The 25125-nt window shown below is 41.5% G+C and overlaps 1 protein-coding gene across 11 annotated transcripts in view; it reads left to right on the top strand.

Moving 5' to 3' along the window:
• Positions 1–2887: 2887 nt before the first annotated feature.
• The window catches only part of PLCB4 (phospholipase C beta 4), a 216200-nt gene continuing 193962 nt past the window's right edge, over positions 2888–25125 (top strand). For 5 of the 11 annotated variants that reach the window (XM_064510009.1, XM_064510012.1, XM_064510003.1 and 2 more), the window contains exons 1-2: positions 2888–3116; positions 24398–24457. Coding sequence is in view for 1 of the 11 variants with exons in the window: in XM_064510011.1 (XP_064366081.1) it covers positions 3506–3518 (13 nt within the window). In the remaining 10 variants the exon portion in view is untranslated. Of the gene's footprint in view, positions 3117–3218; positions 3519–23962; positions 24034–24397; positions 24458–25125 lie in introns of those variants that run through there. The other 6 variants (XM_064510010.1, XM_064510005.1, XM_026094648.2 and 3 more) reach the window with 3 other exon arrangements.

The following is a 25125-nucleotide window of genomic DNA, read 5'->3' as shown; positions in this document are numbered from 1 at the left end:
GAGAGAGATACATATTTTTTTAACTCAGTGGGGTTAAGTACTACTAAACTCAGGAGGAAATCAGTAGAGAAACAGATGAAAGCATCATTATCAATTGTGCTGTGTTTAAAAGTGCAAGTGTGTAAACAGAGTTGCATCACAAGAAAACCTGTGGCATGGGGATTAATCTTGATATGTGGACCGGACCCTGCCACTTAAGGCTACGTGTGGAGCTCCAGACCCTCAGCATGTCCTTATTTTCTAGGACTTTGAACATCTTTTACCATCAAGTCCACTTGCTGTTAAAACTGTCATTGTCAGTACTGCTAGTTTTCTTGCAAAGCCACTGTCCCGAGAGACGTTCTTTTGATGCCTGCCCTTCTTTACAAGGAATGAGTGAAGTCAGGTCATAAGAGATGACACCGGAAAGGGAAAGACTGTAAAACACCAAAGGTTTTTCCACTGGAACTATACTTTTTACTAATTCTGAGATGCCACTACCTGTCTGCAGTTACCTAAATATTTCAAGTCACTGTATTTTGTTAAAGCTGTTTTAAGACCTACAGTTAACGAAGATAATAGGCCTGAATTTTATTCTGGAAGACAATCCTTTCTTGCAGGCAGGCAGTCTTAAAATGTCAGCCATGGCATATTGTCATGTAGAAGCCAGTTTGGGGGTGATGGTGATAAAATAAATCATGGGGAAAGCCAGACAGCATTATGGATCAGAATAAAAATGTCTATGTTTGTAGCCACTACAAGCTGTAGAGGTCTGAACACAAACTGTATCAGTATTCCTAAAGAGAGGCAAATAGTCGCTGCTAGTAAGTGTTATCCCTCACTGGAATTAAAATATTTTTAGCAATACTTCTATCAAAATTTGCTTTGTAATTTACCATTTGCAAAAAAATACCAATGAAAAAGGGATGGAGCACTTCATATGTGTACCTGCAGCTGCATCCCTTTCATTGAGTTAGGAACAAACACTTCTCCAACGACAAGCAATAATCCCTTCGCCAGCCCAATGTGCATTTCAAACCCGAGCCGATTCCCTGCATCTTTAATGGCTATAATAGCTGCTCTTATATCCCCTATGTTAACTCCATCCCTTTAGTCCTGCCAGTGATACCGGCTTTCATCCATTTCACGTGCTTCTTGCGCAGGTGCCTTTGTCGTTTCCTTCACGCTCTTCCTTCAGCACCACACGCCCTGCCTAGGCTGTAGTGCAGGCTTGTTCTCCGCAGGTTTCTGAAGCTCTGCCTCCACCACTATGCCTACGAGGAACTCCTAATTGCGCAGACAAAAGCAAGTATCAACACCTGCTTAAAATAACACTTGCATCAGTTATAAAACCCCTCAGTGTCAAGGTCTATAGCGCTGACGGGCAGCCCGTGAAATGGCACATCTCCGTCGCTGCCGTTCTTGCCAGCCCTTCGCTTGCCTTCCCCACGGCAGCTCCCGAGGCGCCGTGTCAGCTCGCAGAGCCACAGGAGTTTTTATCGTGCCCTTACGCAGCACCTCATGCAAACAGCTGGAACAAGCTGGATTTCAACAGTATTACAGCACAGGATAATATAAACATCACCAACATGCTTGGGGAAAACACGGCCAAAGAAGAGGCTTTCCATTGCGCTGCTCGACGGGGTGCGATGGCCTTGCTGCCCTGGTCGCTTACGGCCCGGCTCCAGCCGCACAGATGGATGGGGAACCCGCTTTGGCCGGAAAACACAGCACTTCGTTTGTTCTTGTGGTTTTGTGTGTGTGTGTGTGTGTGTGTGTGTGTGTGTGTGTGTGTGTGTGTGTGTGTGGTTTTTTTTCCTTGATGTGGAGGAAGAGGGATCCCATGAGAAGAAGGGGAGCGAAGGACCGGGTGATGGTGGCGAGCGGAGGGGTAAGGGATGTGCCGGGGGCGGTGGTTATGTGGCCCGCTCCGTTGCAACGGCGTGCTGGCCAGCGCTGGCTGCAGGCGGGCAACCAGATGACATTTGGGCAGGTAACCCCACGCTCCTGACCGCGTGAGCGCTGACAGGAGCCCAGCGCAGGGCAGGTGAGCTGAGCCACAGTCCCTGTCAGAGAAACCTTAACTAATGTGACAGTAATTACGTGCAAAATTAGAGGCAAAAATTGGGGAGGAAAAAGTCGTGGTTGCATTACTGAGCTGGCAGCGCGACTTGAGGTACTGCCGGACCATGAGATTACCACTTCGATACCAACACAAGAGTTTGCAAACTGTTTTTTGGTGTCTGCCCTTTCTCTGACAACCATTTCTGAATCCCAGCGTTCATCCCCGCCGGCACCACCAGCGCTATCCAAGCGGGCCAGTGACCCCCTTCCCCCCAAGCCCCCAGCACTGGGGAGCCCCCCACCCCGCTCCTCCTCCCCAGCACCCCGTTAAAAGCCGAAGGCCCGGTGGCAGCTGTGGCCCCTCGCCCGCTCCCCACCATCCCGTCCCGGCGGCCTTTAAAAATACAGAGTTAAATGCCCGCATCTTCACATAAACACAGCCTCGGCAGAGCCATGTGTACCTCCAACGCACACCCACATATTTACATATATATACACATATATACACACGCACATATATACATACAAATATAAATATATATATGAGTAAAACACACGTGCGCGGCTGCGCACGCGGGCAGGGCCGCGCCGCGGGGGCCGCGCAGGCCGGGTGCCGCCGCCGTTGCCATGCGCTGCTCGCGGCCGTGCGCGGCGGCGGCCGCGGAGCGGGGGCGGCGCGGCGCGGCCCTGCCCTGCCCTGCCCTGCCCGCGGGGGGCGGCGGGGCTCGCCCTCGCCCTCGCCCTCGCCCCGGCGCGTTTCTCCGCGCGCCGCGCTGCGGGGGCTGCGGCGGCGGCGGCGGGGCCGGGGCCGGGGCCGGGGCGGGGGAGGGAAGGGAAGGGAAGGGAAGGGAAGGGGGGAGGAGCCGCCGCCGCCGCCGCCAGGCGAGCGGGCTGCACACACGGCCGGACACGCACACGCGGAGGCGCGCGGAGGCGGCGGAGGAGGCGGCAGGAGGAGGCGGTCGGCGCCTGGCCGCGCAGCCCCGGCACCCTGCGCAGCGCGGCGGTGGCGCCCGCCGGCCGCAGCCCTGCCTCCCGCCCCGGCGGCAGCGGCGGCGGCGGCGGCAGCTGATGTAAGGGCGGCGCGGCGCGGCGGGGGCTGCGCGCCCGCGGGGGGTCGGGGGGCGGCGCGCGGGCGACCGTTGGTGGCCGTTGAGGCGGCGGCGGCGGCATCGCCCGGAGGCGGCGCGTCCTTCACGGGCGGCGGCGCCGGGCGGCCCCGGGCGGCGGGCCGTAACCTTGGGCTGCCGGCTCCTCCCGGGGGCAGCCGCCGGCCGCCCGAGGTGAGGGCTGCGCCTGTAAATACGTATATGCACACACATATATATGTGTATATGTACGTGTGTGCGAGTGGCTGTGCGACCGGCGGCTGAATGCTTCTCCTCGTCTGCGCTGCCAGCTGTGCAGCTCGCTGTAGTTTCTGAGTGTATCCGGATTCTGTCAGTGCTGGGCGGCGTGACAAATGTTTCTGTGCAGTTAAGTATAACTTCGGTTTATTATTTATTTATTTATTCCTCCCGAACAAAGGCAGGCTCACCTTTGGAGGCTCTGTTTTGCTTTCGTGCGGATGAACAGCGAGGTCTGGGAGTAGGCGCGCTGCCTCTCTTCGCGGGTGCGCGTGGAGCTCATTTACACAGGTGTTTTAAAATCACTTGCTGGTAACTTTTAAGAGCAAGGTGCAAGCTAAGGTTGCCATTTTGCCAGCAGGACTATGCACAGTACTTGATGCATGGCTTTGAATTATGTGCAGTCAGACACCTGTTACTTAATCCTGTTTATTCTTTGCAGTGACCATTGTCCAGCCTTACTCTTCTTTATTTTAACATCTGAAAATAAATTTCAAGTATTCCTTTAAGCTATGCTGGCATCTAGTAGAAACCCAAGAATCTAGTGCATTGGTGAGATACCTAATGCATCTTTGTTAGGGAATACTTTCTCAGAAGGAGATGGTCTCGTAAAGTTGTAGAAAAATCTTTATCTCCGGGGGAATTTATATAACATGTAAGTGGTTGGGGGGATGCCTCCGTAAGACAGGCTGTAGGGGCTGCACACCATCAAAGACCTGTACAGGATAGATCTTTAGTAAAGCGTGCATCATATTCTCTTAATGGTTGAATAATGTTTAGTGTTTTCCAAACTTCCCTTGATGTTGTTTTATGGAATTTTCAGATTATTAATCTGAGTTGCTTGTACAGAAAACATAACGTTGCTAATTCCACCAGTGGACGGAGCAGGGTCTGTAATGACACATTTATCTTGATGGTTGTGTTATGTAGTTGGTTTGAGCAGTCTAAGCAAGCTGGCAGTGTTACTCATTTGAGTTTATTTTCTTTAACTTCTGAAAGTGTAATGCCTACTATGTTTGCAGGCTTTCTCCAGGTCATGGGTACATAGTGTTGCTATGTACTATAAAATAATTGTCATTGTACAGAGCTGAGCAAATTTATTTTTTACAGAGACAGTTTATAAATACAAATTGGAAACAGATTTATTCCTCTCTGCAGCTGATAATTTCAGCAAGTAATTAAAATAAATTACAGATTTCAAGCATGGGAACTCTCTTCCACAACTGTTAATACCATTCTACCTTCGAACATCAGTTTTGATTCATCTTTTGATGATATAACAAAAAACCAGGTATTCATATTGAAGTCAGACCTCTGGTGGAAATATAGCTGCATGTAGCTGTCAAAATAAAATGTTAAGATCTGATTTAATTTCTGGATGTGGATTTGTACTTGGGAGAGTAACAGTGCCTTTTATTTTATAGACACGCGCCCACGCACAAGAGCTGTGTTCTAAAACAGAATTTTCTATGTCATGAATTTATGCATAACATGCGCTCTCCGCTTTTTCTTAGTGTGCAGGGAAGAAAGAACCTTGAGGGGAAAGAGATAAAGACCAAGGAGGGGAAGAGGGAGATATCATACAAATTTCCCTTGCTGATAGAGAAAATATCTCATTGTTATATACCAGGCAAAATCACTGGTTGTGTTCTGCTTTCACCTTTTCTAAAATAACGGCCTGGTCTTTTGGCTTGATACGTGCTGCTGACTTCTGTTGCAGACTTTGGCCATTTATTCCAGTAATATCTGGCAGTGATGATGAACTTGGAGCTATGCTGTGAGTGTGTCAAATATTTGTTACGACTTTATAGGGAGTGATGGCTTTATTTTTGCCAGGTTTACATACAGTATGTTGAAAACTTGTAGGAGTATAATTTCCGTTATTTATTTTGTAATTCCTTTGCACGTTAGCTTGTTGGGTCTTGTATTCTACTTGCGTCGCTTTGTGGTTTACTTTTCTTGGTAGTTTTACCATCTCAATGCCTATTCCTGCTTGTTTATAACTTGCAGAAGAACAAATTTCTGAGATGGGTATTTTAATATTTTGCTTAAAATTGAATTAATTCATTTTCCAGGGGAAGGGGAGAAGGAGGGGCAGGGGAATATTTATCAGAATTTTAAAAGTAAGCACAGAAACAGAATCCAGGCATCTTAGTGAAGAGTAGCTAGCTATGAAAATAGATACCTCATTGATTTTAGAGAAGACTGATTTCTGCTGTAGTTTTAATCATCTGTCCCCATTAGATTCAGGGAATTGTTGTAAGTTAATTTAGAAGTGAAATTTTTCAATTCATAAAATCACTGGTTGGTTGTTAGTGGAAACTATTATTAAAGGTTGCACAAAGCATTACATGCAGAATAGCTTATTAGTAGCCTGGGCTTAGTTCCATTACCTAATAAATAGGTACATTGTGCTGCTTTGAATATTGCAAAATTGCTAGCTTCAGTTCATTTACTTATTTTATGAGATCTGTAATACATACTCACGGTTTTGGGAATACTCTTTGATGTCTGCAGAAGTTGCACGTAGTGGAGATGTTTATGACCCAGACTGTAAACTCCTCAGAAGTTTTTTGATTATACTGTTTAGGAGGCCTTATTCTTCCGTAAGATGCATGTGTAACGCTGACCACATCAAAATGGCTTAAGTGCTTGCATCAAAGGCTCAGATAAATTTTATTCAATGGGATTTTCTGAGAGCTGGCTTTGTGGTCCCCTTGCTGCTGCAGGAAAAGTGAATGTTGGCTTGACTTCTCTGGGTACACAACATCCAAAGATCACACAATGATCTGACCTGTTGCGAGTCTGAATGTATGGATGGCACTGGTATAAATACCACAAATACTGTGCTTTGGCATTAACCAGCCTGTTTTGCTTCTGTTCTTGCCCTGTGAGCACTGAGCTGTGAAAATGTGTTTTGCTCTTTCTGGACTATCTCGCTGTGGTAGTGTTGTATGAAGTTTGGTAAATATGGATGAAGAGATTTGTCAAACTGTGGAAGAAGGCAGATTCGCAGCCTTCCTGGATTATTTTTTTTCCTCTCCTCTTTCCAGAAGCCATGAAATAGTAACTTCCATGTTCCAAAAAGACATACTGATGTCTGGAACAGAACTCCAATTTGGGGAAAAGTGTCAGGACAGCTGTTTCACAGCTGTCCTCACAGTGCTTATGCCAGGGCTTGCTGTAGTTTTCAGGGCATGGCGCTCCCAAGCGGCTTGTGTGACACAGAAATAGGTGGTGCAGCACTGTTGTGGCTTCAGAGGTTCCTTTCCAGCAAACTTCTGGATGATGAGTCGTTGGTCTTGTCCTGTGGGGTTATCACTGTTCGGGTCTTGGAGGAAAATGAGAACCTGCATCCCCTCCTTCTGAAGACCTGCATCAGATTGTAAGGTAATGAGGTGCTGTGGGTTCGGCTATGTGAGTTCTCAACTGAGGCAGACACTGCTGCTAATAGGATGGCACAAGACCTAGCAGTATTTCGGCATCATCCACTGGATGAAGAACTCATTAAAGTGGCATCCAAGAAGCAGCTAAGGAATCTCGTTTTGGGGGAGGAGAATGAAGCAGAAAACCCTCTCTTCCTTTCCACTGACAGTCCCAGCCCTTAGGCAGGGTGTTATGAAGTCATAGTGGCCTGCCTGGCTTGTTACTAGGCTTTGATGAATGGTATTTGTCAATGATGATAAAACTTCCTCATGTTTGGAGTTCTAAGAAGCACCAGTGAGTCTTTCCTGTGGGAGGGAACCTCTTCGGGGGAGCAGTGCTGGTGTCGCTGAAAGGTCAGGTTGCCATAAAGTAATGAATCTGCTCATGAAAAGGAAAAAATACAAGGTCTCCAGGTTATAAGGTTGCTTGCTTTTTTTTCATGATTTAGGTTTCTGTGGCAGATTAGGCCATTAGTTTGACCTCTCTGTAGCTTCCCCTTCTTTACTATTGCCCGTTACTGGTGTTGAACTCAATCTTGATCCTGTCCCACTAGCGACTAATAACTAGTCATAGGACTGTGTAGATCACAAAGCCCATGAATATGGGGGTGAAGCAGGCTTGCTTGCACTCCCCTATTTAATGACCAATTTCAAGGAGGCTAGGTGAATCTATAACCAGACTTTTTGCAGCTGCTGAATGCTGTCTGATGGAAGATTTACTCTGTAGCACAAAGTGCTCAGCTGTTTCATTTCTCATCTTTTTTCCTACCTGTTACAAAAAGAGATGTTTGGAAATTGAATTCAGTAGGTGATTGGCACCCATCATAATTTCAGATATGGCCTTTTTTCTGATTTTATGGGGAAGCTGTTCTCTTACTATCACAATGCGTAGGCCCTAGACACAGACAACGTAGGGTCACTTGCTTGGTCTTTTCTCAAAATAAGAGTGTATTTCTTTATCCAGTAACAGTATCTTGGAGCTTTAGGCAACAGAGATGAGACAGTCTGCTTGGACTGTGGTCTGCCCTATGGTCTGTTTTTGCAGATCCCGAAATTAGTATGGCTGAAACAACCAGCACCTGCACCTCTGCCCTCTCATTTCTGAAGAAGTTGGCTCTATTCAACAGGCTTCGAGGCTCTCAAATTGTAACTTTCTTTGTGAACTAACCCTGCAGTTGGCCAATTTTAGAAGACTGAGAAGATGTGTAAAGGCATAGGTGTTAGGTTCAAAGTGACTGTTATGTTCAGGTTGAATACTCTACATGGTTCCTTTCCAGATGTTGTACTGATAGGCCATTTACATCTATGAAATGTTTTAATCCAGGCCTTTAGTGCTTATATTCTGTTGTTTTTATGTGCAATACTGTATGAAAGTGGGAATATATAAAGAATAAAAAACAGATATTGTCCACCTATCAAAGAGTTAGATAAAAGCATTTGTTGCTGCGGTTGGTCTAGCAATATGCTATCTGAGAGAGAATATATGTTCAATTTAAGCAGTGTTTGCACGTAAGGAGGAAGAAGCCAGTATGAAATAGGTATTAAAAAACAGGCTGTTTAATCTTAAAGTTGCAGATAGGTTTCCTTTTCTAACAATTTCTGTATTGAACTTAAGCCCGCACACATGCACGTTCCTGCAGACTGGAAGCAATCAGTCAGGAGGTTAGTGACTAATAAAGGGGACAAAAAGAGAGAGAGATCTTGAAAGGTTAATAAGAAGCATCTCTTGGATTCCAGTGATCTAGAGTTTCCATGATCCTGTGAACAGTGTGATGTTGTGGAAAATAACAAGCAATAAGGGAGGCCTGTGAGATATAAGCTGTGGTTTTGAACAAGATAGGTTGGGAGAGAGCTTGTCATGACAAAGTGGCAGTTTTTCCCCCTTGATCCTTTAGGCTTTCATTCCAAAACCCTACAACGTTTTCTGTTTCTGTTTTTCTCCTTTATGAACATTTTCCTCTCCTATGCCTGAAACTGCAGTCTCTCTCACATTTGCTTTTTGGTCTTCCTTGCTAATCTTGTGGAGATTTTCATTATTCATGTTGCTGTACATGCTGTACCTCCTGCATGTACGGGTCTTCCCTACTCTGCTCTTATCTGCGGATCTGCTCTGGGTCCAGGATACCTGCCCCTGTCGCTGCCTTTGGACATCTGTACTGCTGCCGCAGCTATCAAAATGAAACACAAGTAGGAAGGGAGTTGATAGCTGTTATAAGAGCTTATTTCTGTCTTGAAATACACAAAGTAGAATAAAAATTTTAAAAATAAGAGCAGTTTTGAATATCTTTGCGCAACTTGCATTTTTGTGGTGGATGTAGGCATGGTAAGGACATGTTGCTTCAATTCATACAGAATTCCTATCAGAAAAGAGTGAGTGGAAATGGAGGATGAACGCCTTATTGGGAAGTATGAAGTTGAGCCGTGGAGTGGTTACCCTGGCTAAACGAACGTGATTTATTGAACCAAATGGAATTAGTATCCCTTTTCTATGGAGGGCTCTGATCAGGGAAGATAGAGTGTTTTTAAAGGAGCTGCAGAGACAGGATAAGAAGCTGAAATGAATTTGTGATAGATTTGTTTGCAAAGATGACAACGAAGCATAATTCTGCTAAAGGAGAGGTTATATGACCCTGTCTCATGATGAAAGGGACTGTGTATTGCTCCCAAACCTTGGCTGCAAGGCAGAAGGGGGCTGTTGGACCATTAAATTTTTTTTCTTTTTCAGATACAGCTCTTGAAGATTGGTGCAGATTAAATGGGCTCTCTGCTGGATGCAGAGAACTGTACTGCGTGTCTGACATCAGCAAAGAATAGATTGAGTAATTATTTCTTTCTGGTCTTATGGCCAGTGTTACTTGTGTGCTACTTCCCTAGGAAAATATACTTAGGAATAGTTGTCATACATTAAATGACAAGGGAAGATGAAATGTGATTGCAGGTATATCAGAGCAGCTTGCAAATTAGGTGCTGCAGTCTGGCATAAGAGCTGATAGTTGCAGCTAATGTAAATACTTTGGCCTTACTGCCCATTTTGTAATTTTCCCATTAGAAATTTCCTGTATCTGTGTGGCTGCAGGTGCAGGGGAGCTCCTGGAAATCCCCCTTGGTGTGCCTGTCATTCCTCACACGGTGCGGTTATCTGCTGGGTTGGTGAATTCCTATGCTGAAGCTGAAAGTGGAGGGTCGGTCTCTCTCGGTGTCTCTCTCTCTCTCTCTCTCTCTCTCTCTCTCTCTCTCTCTCTCTCTCTCTCTCTCTCTCTCGGTCTCTGTCTTTTGGGGAGGACAGGACTCGGACAGAGCAGCCTGTGTGGAGAGGAGCTTTGGCTGCTGCTGGTCATCCTGGGGAGATGGTGGAGCCATATCCTCCCTGGTACAACAGCTGTAGGTGGAAGACCATGGAAGGCCCTACAGTTGCTCTAAAGGTAGGGAAAGTAGCCCCCTCCATACATTTACATTTAACCTGTAGAGGGTCCACTGGTCCTGTATATCTCAACTGAACTGACACAGTGGTTGTTTCCAAATCCTTCAAATCTGGCAGTATCTAGCAGAGTGTGACTTTTTGCTGATGCTCTGTTCCTCAGCTGTGAAATGCACAGTGGCTTTTTTTGACCCCTTCCTGTCACTGGCAGCAGAGAAGAGAAATAAATTCTGAGAAGACCTTGGCCCAGGACAGAACAAAATGGACATAGCTTTTTAGATGCGTTAGTTGCACTTTCCCTGGGCTTGGATACTGTTGGCATAATTTTGTTAAACTTGCAGTCCCCCATCTGCTTGGTTGCATCTTAAAGTATTATGGATGTTTGGTCCTGGGTGCTTGTCCCCCTTTCCCCTCCCCCCCGACACCTGAAAATCTACTGGGGTCTGCACATCTGCCCAGCCCAGCCAACAGGTGCTGATAAAATGGTCTCCTCTGAGATATCCTAATGAGAGTGTAAGGTTGACTTGGAGGAGTCATGTAAAAATAGTTTGTAACTGTGTACTGTTTTCTGCGCATGTCTTTATACGAGGAAATGTCATACAGTTAAATTAGTCATTGCTTCAGGTAATGGAAGAACTATTTGCACTTTTGAAGCTTTTATGGGAGTCATTGCCATCCTTCCCTTCTTGCATTAATGAAGACTAACACCTTGGAAGAAGCATATGGTACTTAACTCTTTTTGAGGCAAGTTCACTTAAAAAGTCAGTGTAGTGCTGGTGACCCTGATGACCTCTATTGTTACTTCCTGTGTTTGGATGCACGGATTGCATGCATAGGAGCTAGCACCCCAAATGTCTCTTTTGCAAACTTAGCTGTTAATTACGTTTACATTGGAAACAGAGAGACAGCTGATGATCACTAGATTCTCTTGAGTGAGCTGGTATTAAAGATGAATAGATGTTTGGATAGATAGGAGAAGGAAACAGCAGCGCTGAAAAGGTGTGACAGTCATCCGCATTTTACTTTTCTCTCTAGATAGCTCTAGATAGTGTGCTCATGACTGTGGAGAAGCGTTCTGTGTTGCTGTTCCTATTGCATGCTTTTGTTTGGTTGATATGGAAGACATAAGTCTTAATCCTTGTTAGTCTGGTCGAGTTCATTTAGAAGAATTCTTATTAATAAAGTCTGCACTGAGAAATGGTGTTCTCTAAAAGTAGCTTTCAGCTGGTCTGTATTGATAGGAATCACAGTTCACTTCTTAGTGAACTTTATAAAGTAGTCTAGACCATGTATAAAAAACTCAGTCACTATTACTCTGCTGCATCTTCATTTTCAGTGCTTATCCTTTCACCAAATTACAGGCCCAGAAAAGAAAATGTTGTGTTGCTTGTTGGAACAGTGACAGTCCTCCAGCTCATTTCTTCTGTCTTCTTTTTGAGAAAGGTAGATAAATAGTGCTTTCAGAGTTTGTGCAGATCACTGTGTGTTAGTTTCTAACAGCTTTTCTGTGGTGAGCTAAAAGCCTTGTGTAGTATAAATGCATTTCCAAGTGTTGGGAAATCAAAAATACGTATTTGCAATAGTTCTTTGCTATATGAACATGTGTATTTATTTTGTAAATTCCTCTTGTATTTTAAAACACATTTGAGGTGAAAGCAATACTTGTGTTAAAAGCAGCTGTTAGTTGGCCTGAAGTAGACTTAAAAAAAAAAAAAGAAAAAAAGTGAGCTTTCTTGCTGGGGGCATCTTTGTTTTAATGATCTTCATAACACTTGAATTTTCAAAACTAAGATGAATCAATCTGTCCAGAAATACATGCTCTCATTTATGCATCTTTGATTGAGTTATGCCCAGTTAAATCAGCAGTGCTCTGAAATCCTCACTGATCTCATCCCACTTTCGTTTCTAATTTATCCTTGGAAAGACTTTGCTCACTTTAACTTGGTATAACCACTTCCCCTCTCCACAGCAGAACACCTAAAGGTCAATATTATGACAACGAAAGATATAATCCCACATCTGAGAAGTCTGGTATGTTAAAAACATCTATTGAATTGATCTGAAATTATGTGGAAAGAAATGCGGGAAATTCTTCAGGTAATTTTGAATCATCAAGTGATTGATATGTTGAGTAGTTTTCCATGATCAAGGTGCTAAGCAAAGTGGAGATTACTGTAAGGTGTTTGAAAACTGGAAAACAGCTTTTGAAGTGAACAAATAGATACAGCAGAGGGAATTACATGGTTGGGTTAACTGTTACATTATACAGTTTTAAGAAGTTGGCTCTGTTCCCTAGTATAGTGTGTGTATTTATATAGTGTGTGTGTACATATATATAGTATATATATAGTGTGCATATATATAGTATATTCTTTATGTATTTTCAGGTAACTTTCGTTTGCTCCTTTTTTGTTTCTCATAATGGAATTGTTTTCTTAAGAAAACATAATCTTAATGCAACAAAACCCAAGAGAAATTTTCCAGTCACATAAAATCAGTGGCATTTTTGTAAGTTTAGTTTTTGGATTGTTTCATTTTTCCATTCTTTTAATAAAGGCCGATACCTAAAAGAATAGGTTTGCCTTTTAGCATCATTTAAACTTATATACCATAAGGACCTCCGTGCGTAATTTGAATATTTTAACCAAAAATTGGATCGTGAAGGTGTTGGTTCATATAGTTCATCTGAAAGCTCTGTGAAAAGTATACCTTCAAAGTGTTAGAGGCAGTAATTATCAGAGTAAGATGTCAGTTTTGTTAAGAGATATAAAATTGTATACCTAAAAGGTATAAAATTATAGACCTTTGGTATTTGTCATGAGTAATTTAAATAATGATGGCTTTTCTGGTAATACTGCTTAATTTCATAATTTATAAAAATGGAATCCCTCAGTAGCTGAAGAGCCAACTCATCATTAAAATAAAAAATAGGTGCTTCTATATACATGAAGTAAAAAATAAATTTCAGGCTGTCTTTTTCCTTTTGCAAAAGTTGAAGAAATGAAATCACTTCACAGTTAATTTCAAATCATATAAAGTAAATTTTTTTAAAGGTGACTGAAAGTGGACCAATCATTTATTTTTCTTTAAGTCTCTTTATAGTATCATTGCTTTTCAGATTTTAGAAATTAAAGAATTTTGTCTTAAAGCCTTTGGCAGGACATGCTTTGCTTAGCCGAGTATTCTGGAGTCCTGCCGGTGAGGTTCTGAAGGTAAATAGCACATTTCTTCATGAATAAAATATAATTTTAACAGTAGAAGTTGGCTCTTCACATTCAGCAATCTCTGGTAAATTGTGGGGTTTTTGTTATAACCGTGTAGCCTAAGTCAATTTGAGCCTCAGGTGTTCAACTCTAAATCACTTTGCGCATTACCTAAGAAGCCTTTCAGAAGGCTGTGCCCCTTTATCTATTGTCTTTTATTGTAATCCCACTATGATTGGGTTTCTGCATCTGAAATTTTTTCAAGTAAGGTTTGTAGGCTGTCCACTTACTGGTCTATTTCTTTCTTTGCCCCCCTCCCTCCTTTTTTAAGAAAAAAGAGGTCCTGGAGATGCGATTTGGTCCAGTCTCAGTGCAGCTTGGTCTGAGCTAAGCCCCTGAGATTAGGATCAGTAAGATGATGTTCTTCCAAAAAAAAAAAAAAAAAAAAAAGAAGAAGCAGGGAATGTACATTTTAGTGTTTCTTTCCCTGTTACTGCTTTCATCCCCATTTGGGCTTGATATGGGTAAGTGATTTTATGCAATGTCTAACTCTGTACTGCTGTCATCATTGCCGTCCCAGTCTGGCCATGTTTTGGCCTTGCAAAAGTTTGAGCAAGCCACTTAATTTTCCCCTGCTTTGTGGCTTCCCATCTTTAGAAAGAGACTGAGAACACTGTCACCTTGCAGGGTATTAGTGAAGCTTCGGTAACACTTGTTTGCAAAGTGCTTTGAGTGGTGCTATAGTGTATTATTATTTTTTTGTATCACTCTACTCACTGCCTCTAAAAAGTTGGCAGCTGTTTAACAACACTCAGCAACAAAGCAGAAGACAGAGTGAAAAAAGGGTATTCTATCTGTTAGATAATTGAGTAGCTTCTATTTTTTCTATCTTGAAATTAGACCTGACAAAGGAAAGATAACCAGGCTCTGAGAAGTGTCACAATGTGTGTAATACTCAGAAATGGGGGTTATATTCCTACACCTCTTTGAAAGGCAGCACCACCCCAACAGAGCTCCCCAACGCCCAGGCTGGGTTTGAGTCAGGAATTACTTGGAGTCATGCCATCTATGAGAAATAAAACTGATCGAGTACAGTTACTGTATGTAGTAATATCCATCTTGCTTAGAAAACATAGTCTTGTGTGACACTGGAAGTATAGGATCCCAGCTTGAAAACTCTTCTCTGCTGTTCGATACTGGTTTAATGGTTCCACAGTCTAGCGTCTTTCTGCCATTTCTTTTGGACATCAGCTGATCTGGCTGTAGTGCAAACATTTTCTTTCCTTTTTTTGATTTTTTTTTTTTTTTTTTTCCCCCTGAGCAGGGACTTGTATTCATGATGACAGTTGCTTGGGTTAAATACAGCGTGGCACTCCTGACCCCAGCATTCTGATTATGATAATTTTCCAGTACCTGTCTTATTCTTCTGTCATGATAACGCCTGAAATGAGGGCTTACAGTATTGAGTGAGGAGATGCACAGCAGCCTTCTGCAGCGCACGGAAGAACGTGCATACTTTTAGCTTAGCCTTTAAAGTATCAGCTGAAGTAATGCAAATGTCACAATTCAGGAACATTAGGTAGGTTTGGGATGTTCCCTTAAGGATTCTTCCTCCATGCCCTAAATTGTAAGGTTTCTGGGGCAGGGACTATCTTTGTATTATTTATTTTATGGCATTTATTGCAATGCACCCCTTATCTTTTTTTGCCGATTGGTGACCGTTCACTGCTACCTCAAATGAGATAATACACTGCAGTACAGTGGGTTTAGTTAGAATACATATACCACTATTTTATATAAATTAAAAAGGAATGACATCTATGTTGTTTGGTTCAATATGCTGAAGCATCTAAAGGTATAAAGCAGCTTTCAGAATGAATAGGACAATTTGGTGTCTTTTTATATTCCAGCTGTTGAGAGCTTTATTTTAAATGTTATGAGAGGGCCTAGAGAAGTCTGCAGTGTGTATGTTAGCAAGATGCGTCCTGGTGAGTTGCTTGATCTTGAGTTGCAAATTAGGAGGTAGTAAATCAGGGGCATGGGCGTACTATATCAGGACAGACTCCCAGGAATACTGCTGAATGCACCGAATAAGGCATTGCTCATGCTACTTAGGCAGATGTGTCATGTAGTATTAGAGACCATTGCCTCTAATACCTTTGTTATGGAACAGATCCTGTTTTGATTTGTAGTCCAGCAGTAGGAAAGTTCCGTTCTTTTTCAGTTTTAGAAGTATAAACTGATACAGGATATTTATCAAGCAGGTTTTTTTCATATAATCTTTATGACACCAGTCTTCCAGCAAAAATGTAAATGTGCTGCTTAGTGTTATTTCTGGCTATGAGGATTCCCTGTGTAAACCCTTAAGTCAGAGCATAACTCAGGAGTCTTTTTTTTTTTTTTTTTTTTTTTTTTTTTTTTTTTTGGCAACTGTATGGATGTAGTCTGAATCAGCAAAGCTTGCTTAAAGAGACATTGTCAAGTCAAAAACTTTTTTTTCTCTTTTTTTCCCTTTTTTTTTTTTCTTCCTCCAAACAATGAGCTGAAGTAGCTGCACACATCAGGGCTGCCACTGAACTCCCCTGTGAATTTTACAGCCCATTTCTCTAGGTTCTGTCACTTCTGTATCTTCCCTCTTCCTTTTAGCTCTGTGGAAGGAAACAGAAGACAAACAGTGAACAAATTCAGTTGCATAGTTGGATGAGAAAAGCAACAGAAAAGACTGGGCACAAAATACGATGAAATATACAAAGCGTACGTCTAGAAAAATGATTCAGCTATGCTAAAAATTGTTATTTGACATTTCGCACTCTTAGAGCACTTGGGAGATCTAATAGGGGTTCTGCTGTCCTTTATAGACGTTGTGCATTGATATTAAGGAAAGATCCTTTCCCTGAAGAGTTTATATAATCAGTATAGGATGAGTCTACAGCCGAATACAATTTTTATCATACAGGTAAGAGAACATAAGTGTGAAACAATTCCAATTACACGTGGTAAAAATCAGCCTAAAAACTTAAGCTGCATGTTTTAATAATTTTCAAACAAGTGGGATGTTAAAGTTGCTGGCATCCCTTTTAAGCGTGAATCTTGACATTGGACAACCTATATAGGCTTAACACAGATTGGTTTTGGCTGCTATCACAAAAGACTTGTTTCAGTAAAGCCTGCAGCATGAGGCCCAGGATGTTTGCACAGTGATGCTTTGTAAACCTTTCTTGCAGATGTGTAATGCTTTGATCTGTTTACTGGGCAAATAAAAATTAAACTAATGTCTTGCACGTTTTTGCTTGGGAGAAGTTAGAGGACAGGAGATCTGGCAAGCCATATCAGATTTTATTCCAGTGCCCCCAAAATGTTGCATTGTACTTACAGCTTAATGCTTAAACTCGGCGTCAAAACATTATTGCAGTGGTCCTTTTTGGGTGGTTTTCAGCTCCTGTCCTAGCATCTGGTGGAATATATTTACTTTGTTGCACTGAAATACCATGCTATTTCCATCACAATAATGCCACTTTTAGCTAGCTAGTTGTTGCCAGTTTCAGCAGTGGCAATCAGAATTGTTTTGAAATGTATCTCCCAGCTTTTTACAATGAATTTTTTTCTCTTGTATCTGGTATTACTAATAACTAAATTTGTTTTATATTTTGAACTAGGTATATGTTCTATGTGGATAGAAGTAAAATAAAAGTGTGTTTAAGCCAGTTATAATCTAATTCCAGCTCTGTAGATTTTGTTAAAACAAGAAAAGCTGCTGGCATTTAGGTCTTGTAATGCATTATGAAGTGGCTACAAGTCAGGGTCTCTTACGGAATTAAAACAGATTGGAGAACGGCGTAAGAAAGGGAAAGAGAGAGTTGCGTGAAATTAAATGCCTGCGTCCTGAGGTTTGCCATCCTCTGTTGTTTTTATTGATATCTGGTTGAGTAAACTTCATTCCACCGCTGCCTCCTTGAACTTGCAGCAAAGCAATTTTGTTGTGGTGTAACATCTGCTAGCATGAAAATTGTTGTAAATATACTGCTGCATCTTCACTGTGCAGTCTCACAAGAAGAAAAGGGATGGAATGGAGTGTCCCTAGAAGCACAGATTCATTTAGTAATTAATGTTTTGTAAAATAGTAAAAAAATTAGTAAAATTTAATGACTGCCAAGAAGAGGGATAGTGTGAAAAAGCTGAATGCTTTGATACATTTGAAAGTGTTTGCTATCATTAAACTGTCCTGTAGGACCATACCTAGTATGATCAGCTCTTTACTTCCCAACATGTTATGGGACATACAGATTTGGATAAAACAGTGGTGTGCCCATTCAGTGTTACTTTGCACAGTGTAGTGTATCTATCTTTTGTTATAGCTGATGTGTAATAGTCTCAATAAACATTCAAAGGGAGAAAGAATGCTGCATAATCCCTTTCTCTTGCTGTTAGAGAAGTTTGGGATAATAAAAGCATAGGTCGGAACATGCTGTGTTGTAGTTGCTGGCCTGTGTTTAAAAATATGAACAGCAAGAAATGAACTACCGGTTTCTGAAACATAGGGGCACCTCCGAAAAAGAATGCCTGAGCTATGATGGAAGGGTTACTCTGATCGTGCTGAGCTTTCCCTGGAGAATCCCTTAGACTATTGCATTTTATTTCAATGATTTCAAGTGCTAGCAGCTGATGGCTTGCAGGCTTGAAAGGAGTATCTGTCCTCTTCCCATCTCTCATCCACTGCACGTTCCCTGGTATCCGCGTTGATTACCCAGGCTGTGTGTTGGAGGATGGGATTGCCCCTTCTTGTCTGTTTGCTTTGCATGTAGTAAGAGATACCTTAGCTGTACTCTTAGCAAGAACAGTTTTTTATGAAAATTACTAATTTCATTAGCACAGCAGAATTAGAGCATCTACACCTAACTGAGCTCTATTCTTTGTAATGCTATATGTGAGGTCTTGGATTGTTATTGTTTTCATCTGCAGTGAGTAATTTCATAGATTGAAATCCTCCTCAATTGCAGCAGGATAATTTTGGTTCTAGAGAATTACTATAGGTGTCTGTAAAAACAGAATGCTTTAAAATCCTGGAAAACATAATACCCACCTAAAATATACGTAGAAGTACCTGCAGATACTTCAGGATAGTATGGTCCCATAGTTGTTAGGTTGCAAGACAGAAGATCTGTCATTTTAATCCCTTTTTTTACTACAGTGTCTGGAAAGACATCCTTCTAAAATTTTGTGACTGGAATTGTAGATTGTGTTTTTTAGGCCTATTGCATTTGCATAGTGGTAAGAGTTTATGGTATCTCAGTTTTGTTTATGTTGCACAAATGCTGCTGTTGTTTATTGCCTGACTTAAATTAATTGGTTTTATCAGATAAATATAATGCATTCACTGTAGGAAAGAAATCTGAAAGATTTATGTGTTTATTTACGAATAGATAATTTTGGTGGGTATACCTATTGCTAATCAATATGCTTTTCATAAGATATAATCCCCAGGTTTCAAATTATTTGGAGTCCCTATGGGAATGGCCTGCCTGTTTCAGGAATTCAGTCAGCTGAGTCTTGCTCAGCAGATATCAAAAAGTAGATTTGCTTTTCAAATTAGCTGTATGGCCCATTATCCTGACTTAAGAAGTTTTTTGACTCATGACTGTGCACAGTTAGGGTCAGATGTAGGACTAGTAGTTAGTGTGTATTGTGTATGATACTAGCAGTAGGATGTGTACTTTTTTTAGTTAGTAAGTTTCTAACTAAACTCAGTAAACCTAAATGCAGTTGTCCTTAATATGCCATGTATGTGGCTTATGAATGTGTTTTCAATTATGCTATTCCTTTGGCACGAACAGATGAAATGTAGTTTTTTCATCGTCTCTGGAGTTATTGAGGACTAGCTCTGTATTTAGCTTCTTCTTTTGTCTGTGTCTGTGAACCATACCATCCAGTTTTTATTTCCTTGGAAATAGACAGCCTTACCCTCTGCAGTCAATACCATCCTGGTCAGCATCACTGAAGAAAAGGTGGAGAGTTTTCTGGTTACTGAAGAGGCTGCTGAGCTTGTGGATTAATATGTGAAATGTTCCAGGAAGATATGCCAGAGGCTCAAATTATGTAATGCTTTGAACAGGAAGCCACTGAGTTGTGTGTAGAGTGTGTCACCAACAACAGACTGATGTCCCTGGCAAGGCTCCACGCCAGGAAGGAGCTGAGGTTTTTCAAAGGTTTTGAATGAGAATGAACAATTCGGCAGCGTGGCCCTTGCTAGAACAGTCTGCCCCATTCAACGCAGGACCTGGCAGCGTACAGCCTCGCTGCGTGCTCTTAGGAGGCAGGGTGCTGATACAACATTGTTTTGGTAAGTGTGGTTTCCTGCCCATGAGTGTGTACCAGCTGGCACCATCTTATCAAAGAGCTAGCATTAGAGCGCAAGTGGTTTTTTTTTTTTTTCTTTCTTTCTTTTTTTATCTTTTTGATTTGCAGTTGCTGGGAAAAAAATGCAAAGAAAGAAAAGATCTTTTTAGAAATTCCGCATGTGCAGGTTGCTGTATAGTGAGTTTAGGTCTAGGAAATGTTGTTTAAAAATCGTTTATCTAAAAATAACTGAAAAGAACATCAGCCATGATTTATCTGCTTTTCTGGCACAAAATGAGCGAAGGTTTGGTAGGTAATGACTGTTTCAGAAGAGGATATATTCATGGACTGAAATCATCGTTGTGAGTAAATTAAGATTCTAATGGTGGTGTTTTCCAAATCGGGTACTCATACTCCAGAATCAGGGAAGAGGTCCTCACTGGAATTTTAAAGTATCAGTCTCCCAGTGGGTAACTCAAGCAAGTGCTCTTCATCCCTAACCAAGTGTCATTAGTTAGAGAACAGAGTTGCAAGCTTTTAGAAATGTGTTTCTGTCAGGTTGTTCTCTCTGATCATTTCAGAGAGTGACAGGTGAAAAGAAGCCCTTGTATTGTAAATCACTGTCAAGTCGCATTTTGTTTTCAGTTAAGGAAAAAAAAGTAGTCAGAGGTTTTGAATCTGTTGATGAATCCAGCGTCTTGATGAAGGTTATCCATCCTGTTGAAGAACCATCATGACTTATCTGAGGACTTTGAAAACTTAACTTCTTTCCTTGCAGGTAACCAGGGTTTGTTAAGTCATGAGAAAATACAAGGGAGAAGTGATTTGGCAAAACCGTGCTGTGTGTTTAAGGTGATAGAATAGCTTGGGTGACTAGTCAAGAAATACGTCTCACCTTTCGCACCAGCAGTTTGGAAATGGGTAAAAGCTTTGTCTCTTGGTATTCATTGCACTTTCATTGCACTAGAAGGATTTAAAATTGCATTTGCTGTCCATGACATGAAACTGAGGATATATGTGATTTCAGTGGCTGAACTCTGATATAACCTGTTTTCAGAGGGATTTTGAAGACCGTTTTTGTGTTGCTTCGTTGTCTTAGTGCCAGAACTTTCTGGTGAATACTACAGAACTCCTTGTAGACATTAGGAGTATTTTATAAATGAGTGCAACCATACCAGGAAGACTTCTTGTCGCTGAACATATACCATCAGAACAAGACATGGCAGACTTACCCAGTCTCTCTCCCCTTTCCTGTAGGAAACCACTAAGTGTAATCACCATATCCTGAACGTTGGGGCCAAAACAAATGCTTTTCTCAACAGTTCACTTCCAGCTCATATTTCACATGCATGAATTGGCTGGTGAGAGCAGCAGATCTCTGCAGTATGAAGTAGGAGCTGCTCTTTGTTCAGGCAGGAAGCTCATTTGAATACTCAGCCTTGTCTTGAATTTGGTGTATGCCACAACTGTTGGAATTGCTTGGCTCCTTTTCTCCACCAGCAATTCTGATTTTGCTTCTGGTAGAAGTAGATCTTCTGTGGCTTTGTTAGGTTTTCCAGCCTTAGCAATTCCCTAATGACACACAACCATATTTTTGCATTCACAGTGACAGCTGATTGGCCAGTTTCCTGTTCTGCTATGAATGTACTTAATTTACTTCTGAAGAACTCCGTGCTTTTTGATTTGGAAAGAGGAGGAGACTGAAGGTTGGCGGTCGTCATATTGCCTTATGTTCTTTTTAGGTTCTGCGATACTGCCATAACATTCACTTTTTTGATGCTGACTGATAGTGAGAACCGTAAAATCACTTTTTTGCTTGCTTAGCTGTTACTGGTAGATGACTATTAAATAATACTGAGACATTTTCTTCTCAGGATTTTGTTTCAATATAAGCTTTGCCTTTTTTAATCCACTGGCAAGCACAAAATGTACAAGGATGCTTTCCATTAGGAAAGGAGCAAGTGAGACAACAGCAATTTTGATAGCACTATCACAATACAAAGAATTGTCTGGTTAGTTCATGAGGGATATTTTGTGTACCACCAGATTGTCATTTGTGCTAAGCAGAGTAAAGAATTGAGTTGCTGAAGCTGGTAGATATTAAGTATATCTAGGAATGCTTGGTTCAAGAATGGAAAACAGTATGGTGTCGACGTTCCTTTTCTTAGCTAGTGTACATGGATTCTCAGCAGCAATCTGTGAATCCCTAGGGGTCTGCAGACACCAAGGTGAAAACCTGATTGAAGGCCAACTTGTGATGTCCCAATTAGAAGAAAGGCTAGTGGTGTTATTTGTGTGGGCCAGTGATAAATATTGGATACCTCAGAATTTGGTTCCTCAAGAGCCTTTTGTTGGTACTCCCCATTACATGGTAAGGCAGGCTACGGAGCTTATTGGGCATTTATCCAACCTCAGCTCTGTGGTGTGAAGGGTTGTTTTTAACCTTCTTTCATTAATGAGCAACCATGAGCAGCAAGAGATGAAGATTAGAAAGGTTCAGCTAAATTTTGGAGCCTAATTTGGATGCCTGAAATCTGACTTGAGTGTGATGAATACTCTAGTAGGTGTTTATGTGTAGCACATTTTAGATGTTTAAGTGATTATCTTCCATTGAGTTCAACTGGCAGTTCAACTGAGTCTTCAGCAGTTTTGCCATTGAGAGCCTGTGGTATCTATCTGGTCAGGGGTTCGGGAAGTAAGGAATATACAATTAATGATCTTTTGTAAAAAGTAGGTATCAAGGTATTTAAGACCAATTTATTTACCTATTTGTTTGTTTGTTTTCCTTGGGACAGGAGAGAAATGCATGCTTTAGGGTTTTATTATTTTAGCCATTACAACCAGCTATGGAACAAACTGGAGGCTGCAGCTGCAGGCCGTTTACCCGTCAGTAGTTAGGTTACTGCGGATTAAGAATTGGTCTGCATTTCTACCAGTGTAACTGAGACTTGACTCTGGCTCTGAGTGTTTCTCTCAAAGAATTTACAGTCCCAGTAAAAGGGCCACTGGAGATTTTGAATGCAAACAAGCTTCTGAAGAAGTACTTAACTGGCAAAAAGAAAGATTTTTGATATTTGCGTAACTAAACAAACTGATTTTTTTCATTAAACTTTATGATATTGTACTCATCTGTTTACATGGAACATGAGAAATTTCAGAGCCCAATAGCAATTTTTACTCCAGAAAGCTGTAAATGATTAAAAACAGTTGAGAAGCAGCTTCTGTTTCTGTTATGTGCATTAGGTGTGTTGTGATGCCACTGAATTCAGTGGAGCTCTGCTGGATTTTCTGCTGATGTAACTGTGTTGAAATTTGACCACAATCTGCAAGAGAACAAAAATATCTGAGGTGCATCTCTCATTGCAAACTAGTAGAATAATCTGTATGTATCAAAATATTTTTGTAATGTCTTTGTTTTTCCACCAGTAACATGTTTTGAATAGTGATTTTTATTTTTAGCACTGATCTGGCTTTAGTTGTCCCTAGAAATAAATGTAGGGACTCTTTCATGTACAGTTGTTAGGTGGGAGAGACTCAGTGATACCTTGTCATGTAATTTTGGGCTATTGAGGCCAACCTGAAACTGCATTAGCATAATGAGAGAGTTTGAGGCATTAAAAAAAAAAATCAAACCAAAGGCACTGTGTCATCTTTTGCTAGAAGAACACACTGTCAATATTTAATGAAAATAAAATATCTAACCATCATCCTCTTGGAGTTGCCGTTTATGTTTTGGAAAAGTTTCTGTTTTAATAGGATTTTTTTGGCAACTTCAGAAGATTTCAACATAAAATCTTAAGATAGTTTACTGTTATTTGTTATTTGACACAGTCCCAAATCATTAAAATTGCTCTCACTGCTGTAACTGCAACTGCCTTGGTTCTCAGTTGCCCTAGCAAACTACTTGGGGCATTTTGTGCACTTTGAGTTTCAAGGCAAACACTAGACCCACCGCATGTTCTGGCCTTTCTTGGCTGTAGATTTTTGTTTCTCTGAACCTCTCAGAATTCGAAGTGTCGAATGTCCTAGGGCTGCCAGCCCCTTCTCCACACTGATAGAAGGAGGAGACACAGCAGAAATGGATGTCGGTGAATTAATTGATGCTTCCATTGCTCTAGAGTGCTGGCAGAAGCGATGGGGGTGTATATTTTGGCACTAATAACCATGGCACAATTTACTCTCTGTCCATAGTAGGGCTGAGAAAGGGACCTGATTAAGTACCTCGGAGCTGAAATCAGTTTCATGTGGATTCAGCTCATGGGCAGGTATGTTTCTTGCACTGCTCATTCTTGGCCTCCACTGTAGGGTTACTTTCTAGTCCTAAATGCGTGGAAAAATGGATACTGCATGTTAGATTCACCTGTACCTAATAACATTTTTGCTTAGACAACAAAGATGGAAGGGAAATTCAAAATAAAATGAAGTTAAAAACTTGCAGAGTGGAGTGCAAAAGTTTTGAAAATTTTTACTGTAGTTTGTTAGGTAACTGTATATTAATATGTACTATTATAGTTTTTTTCAGTTTGTTAGGAAAAAATATTAGTGGTTGTGTCCTGTTATATGCTTAGTTTACAACTTAGTGAATTTTCATAAAATACTTGTTCCATTGCTCTTTTTCTTTTTTTAAAGGGAAAGGAGCCGATTATCTACAATGGGAATTTCTACAGAATAATTTCTGATTTTCAAAAGGTAAGTGTGTTTTCCCATTCTCTTAGCATTTTTAGCTGTTTTTAGTAGATTATTTGCCTCAAGTTTAAAATATAGTTAATGTTTTTATGTTGTACTGTCAGTATTAGTAGAATGAAGAACATATTCTGAAAGAGGGTAGGCCAAGAATGATTGAGGTCCATGAGGAGAAAGACATTATTAAGAATTTAGGCCAAAAGTCTGTAACCTCAGAGTATGTCAAGCTCCTCTCCAGAAAAACAAATACCCTGACAGTATGTTAAAAGGAGGGGGGGGGGGGGGAGGGAGGAGAATGGGACAACAATCAGTGCCTCGGGCTCTGTGGTTTAAACAAGCCTGAGGGGGGGAAAAAGATTCACTTACTACTTCCCTCCCCTCTCCAAATATTAGCCTATGAGAGGCTTGAGGTTTGCAAACAGGTGAGATCAATGAGAACTCAGAATACGTATGTGGAACCCTTCATAAAACAGTTGCAAAGGCTAATTTAAGTGCTCTGGTTTCCATGTGATTCCAGCCTTTTTCTCCTGATCTCAAATTAGCAAAAAAGATTATTTCTCTAGTACTCAGGGAGACTTGGGACACTTCTCACACACCTGCTTAAGTTCATTTCATAGGTGTTTCTAATCTGAGCTTAGTTTATGTATCCCATCAGCACCCAGGGTTCTCACCCT

Source organism: Dromaius novaehollandiae, chromosome 3 (genome assembly GCF_036370855.1).
Source record: "Dromaius novaehollandiae isolate bDroNov1 chromosome 3, bDroNov1.hap1, whole genome shotgun sequence".
NCBI classification, from domain to species: domain Eukaryota; kingdom Metazoa; phylum Chordata; class Aves; order Casuariiformes; family Dromaiidae; genus Dromaius; species Dromaius novaehollandiae.
Note: the sequence above shows the minus strand (reverse complement) of the source record. Positions and strands in the feature narration are given on the sequence as shown.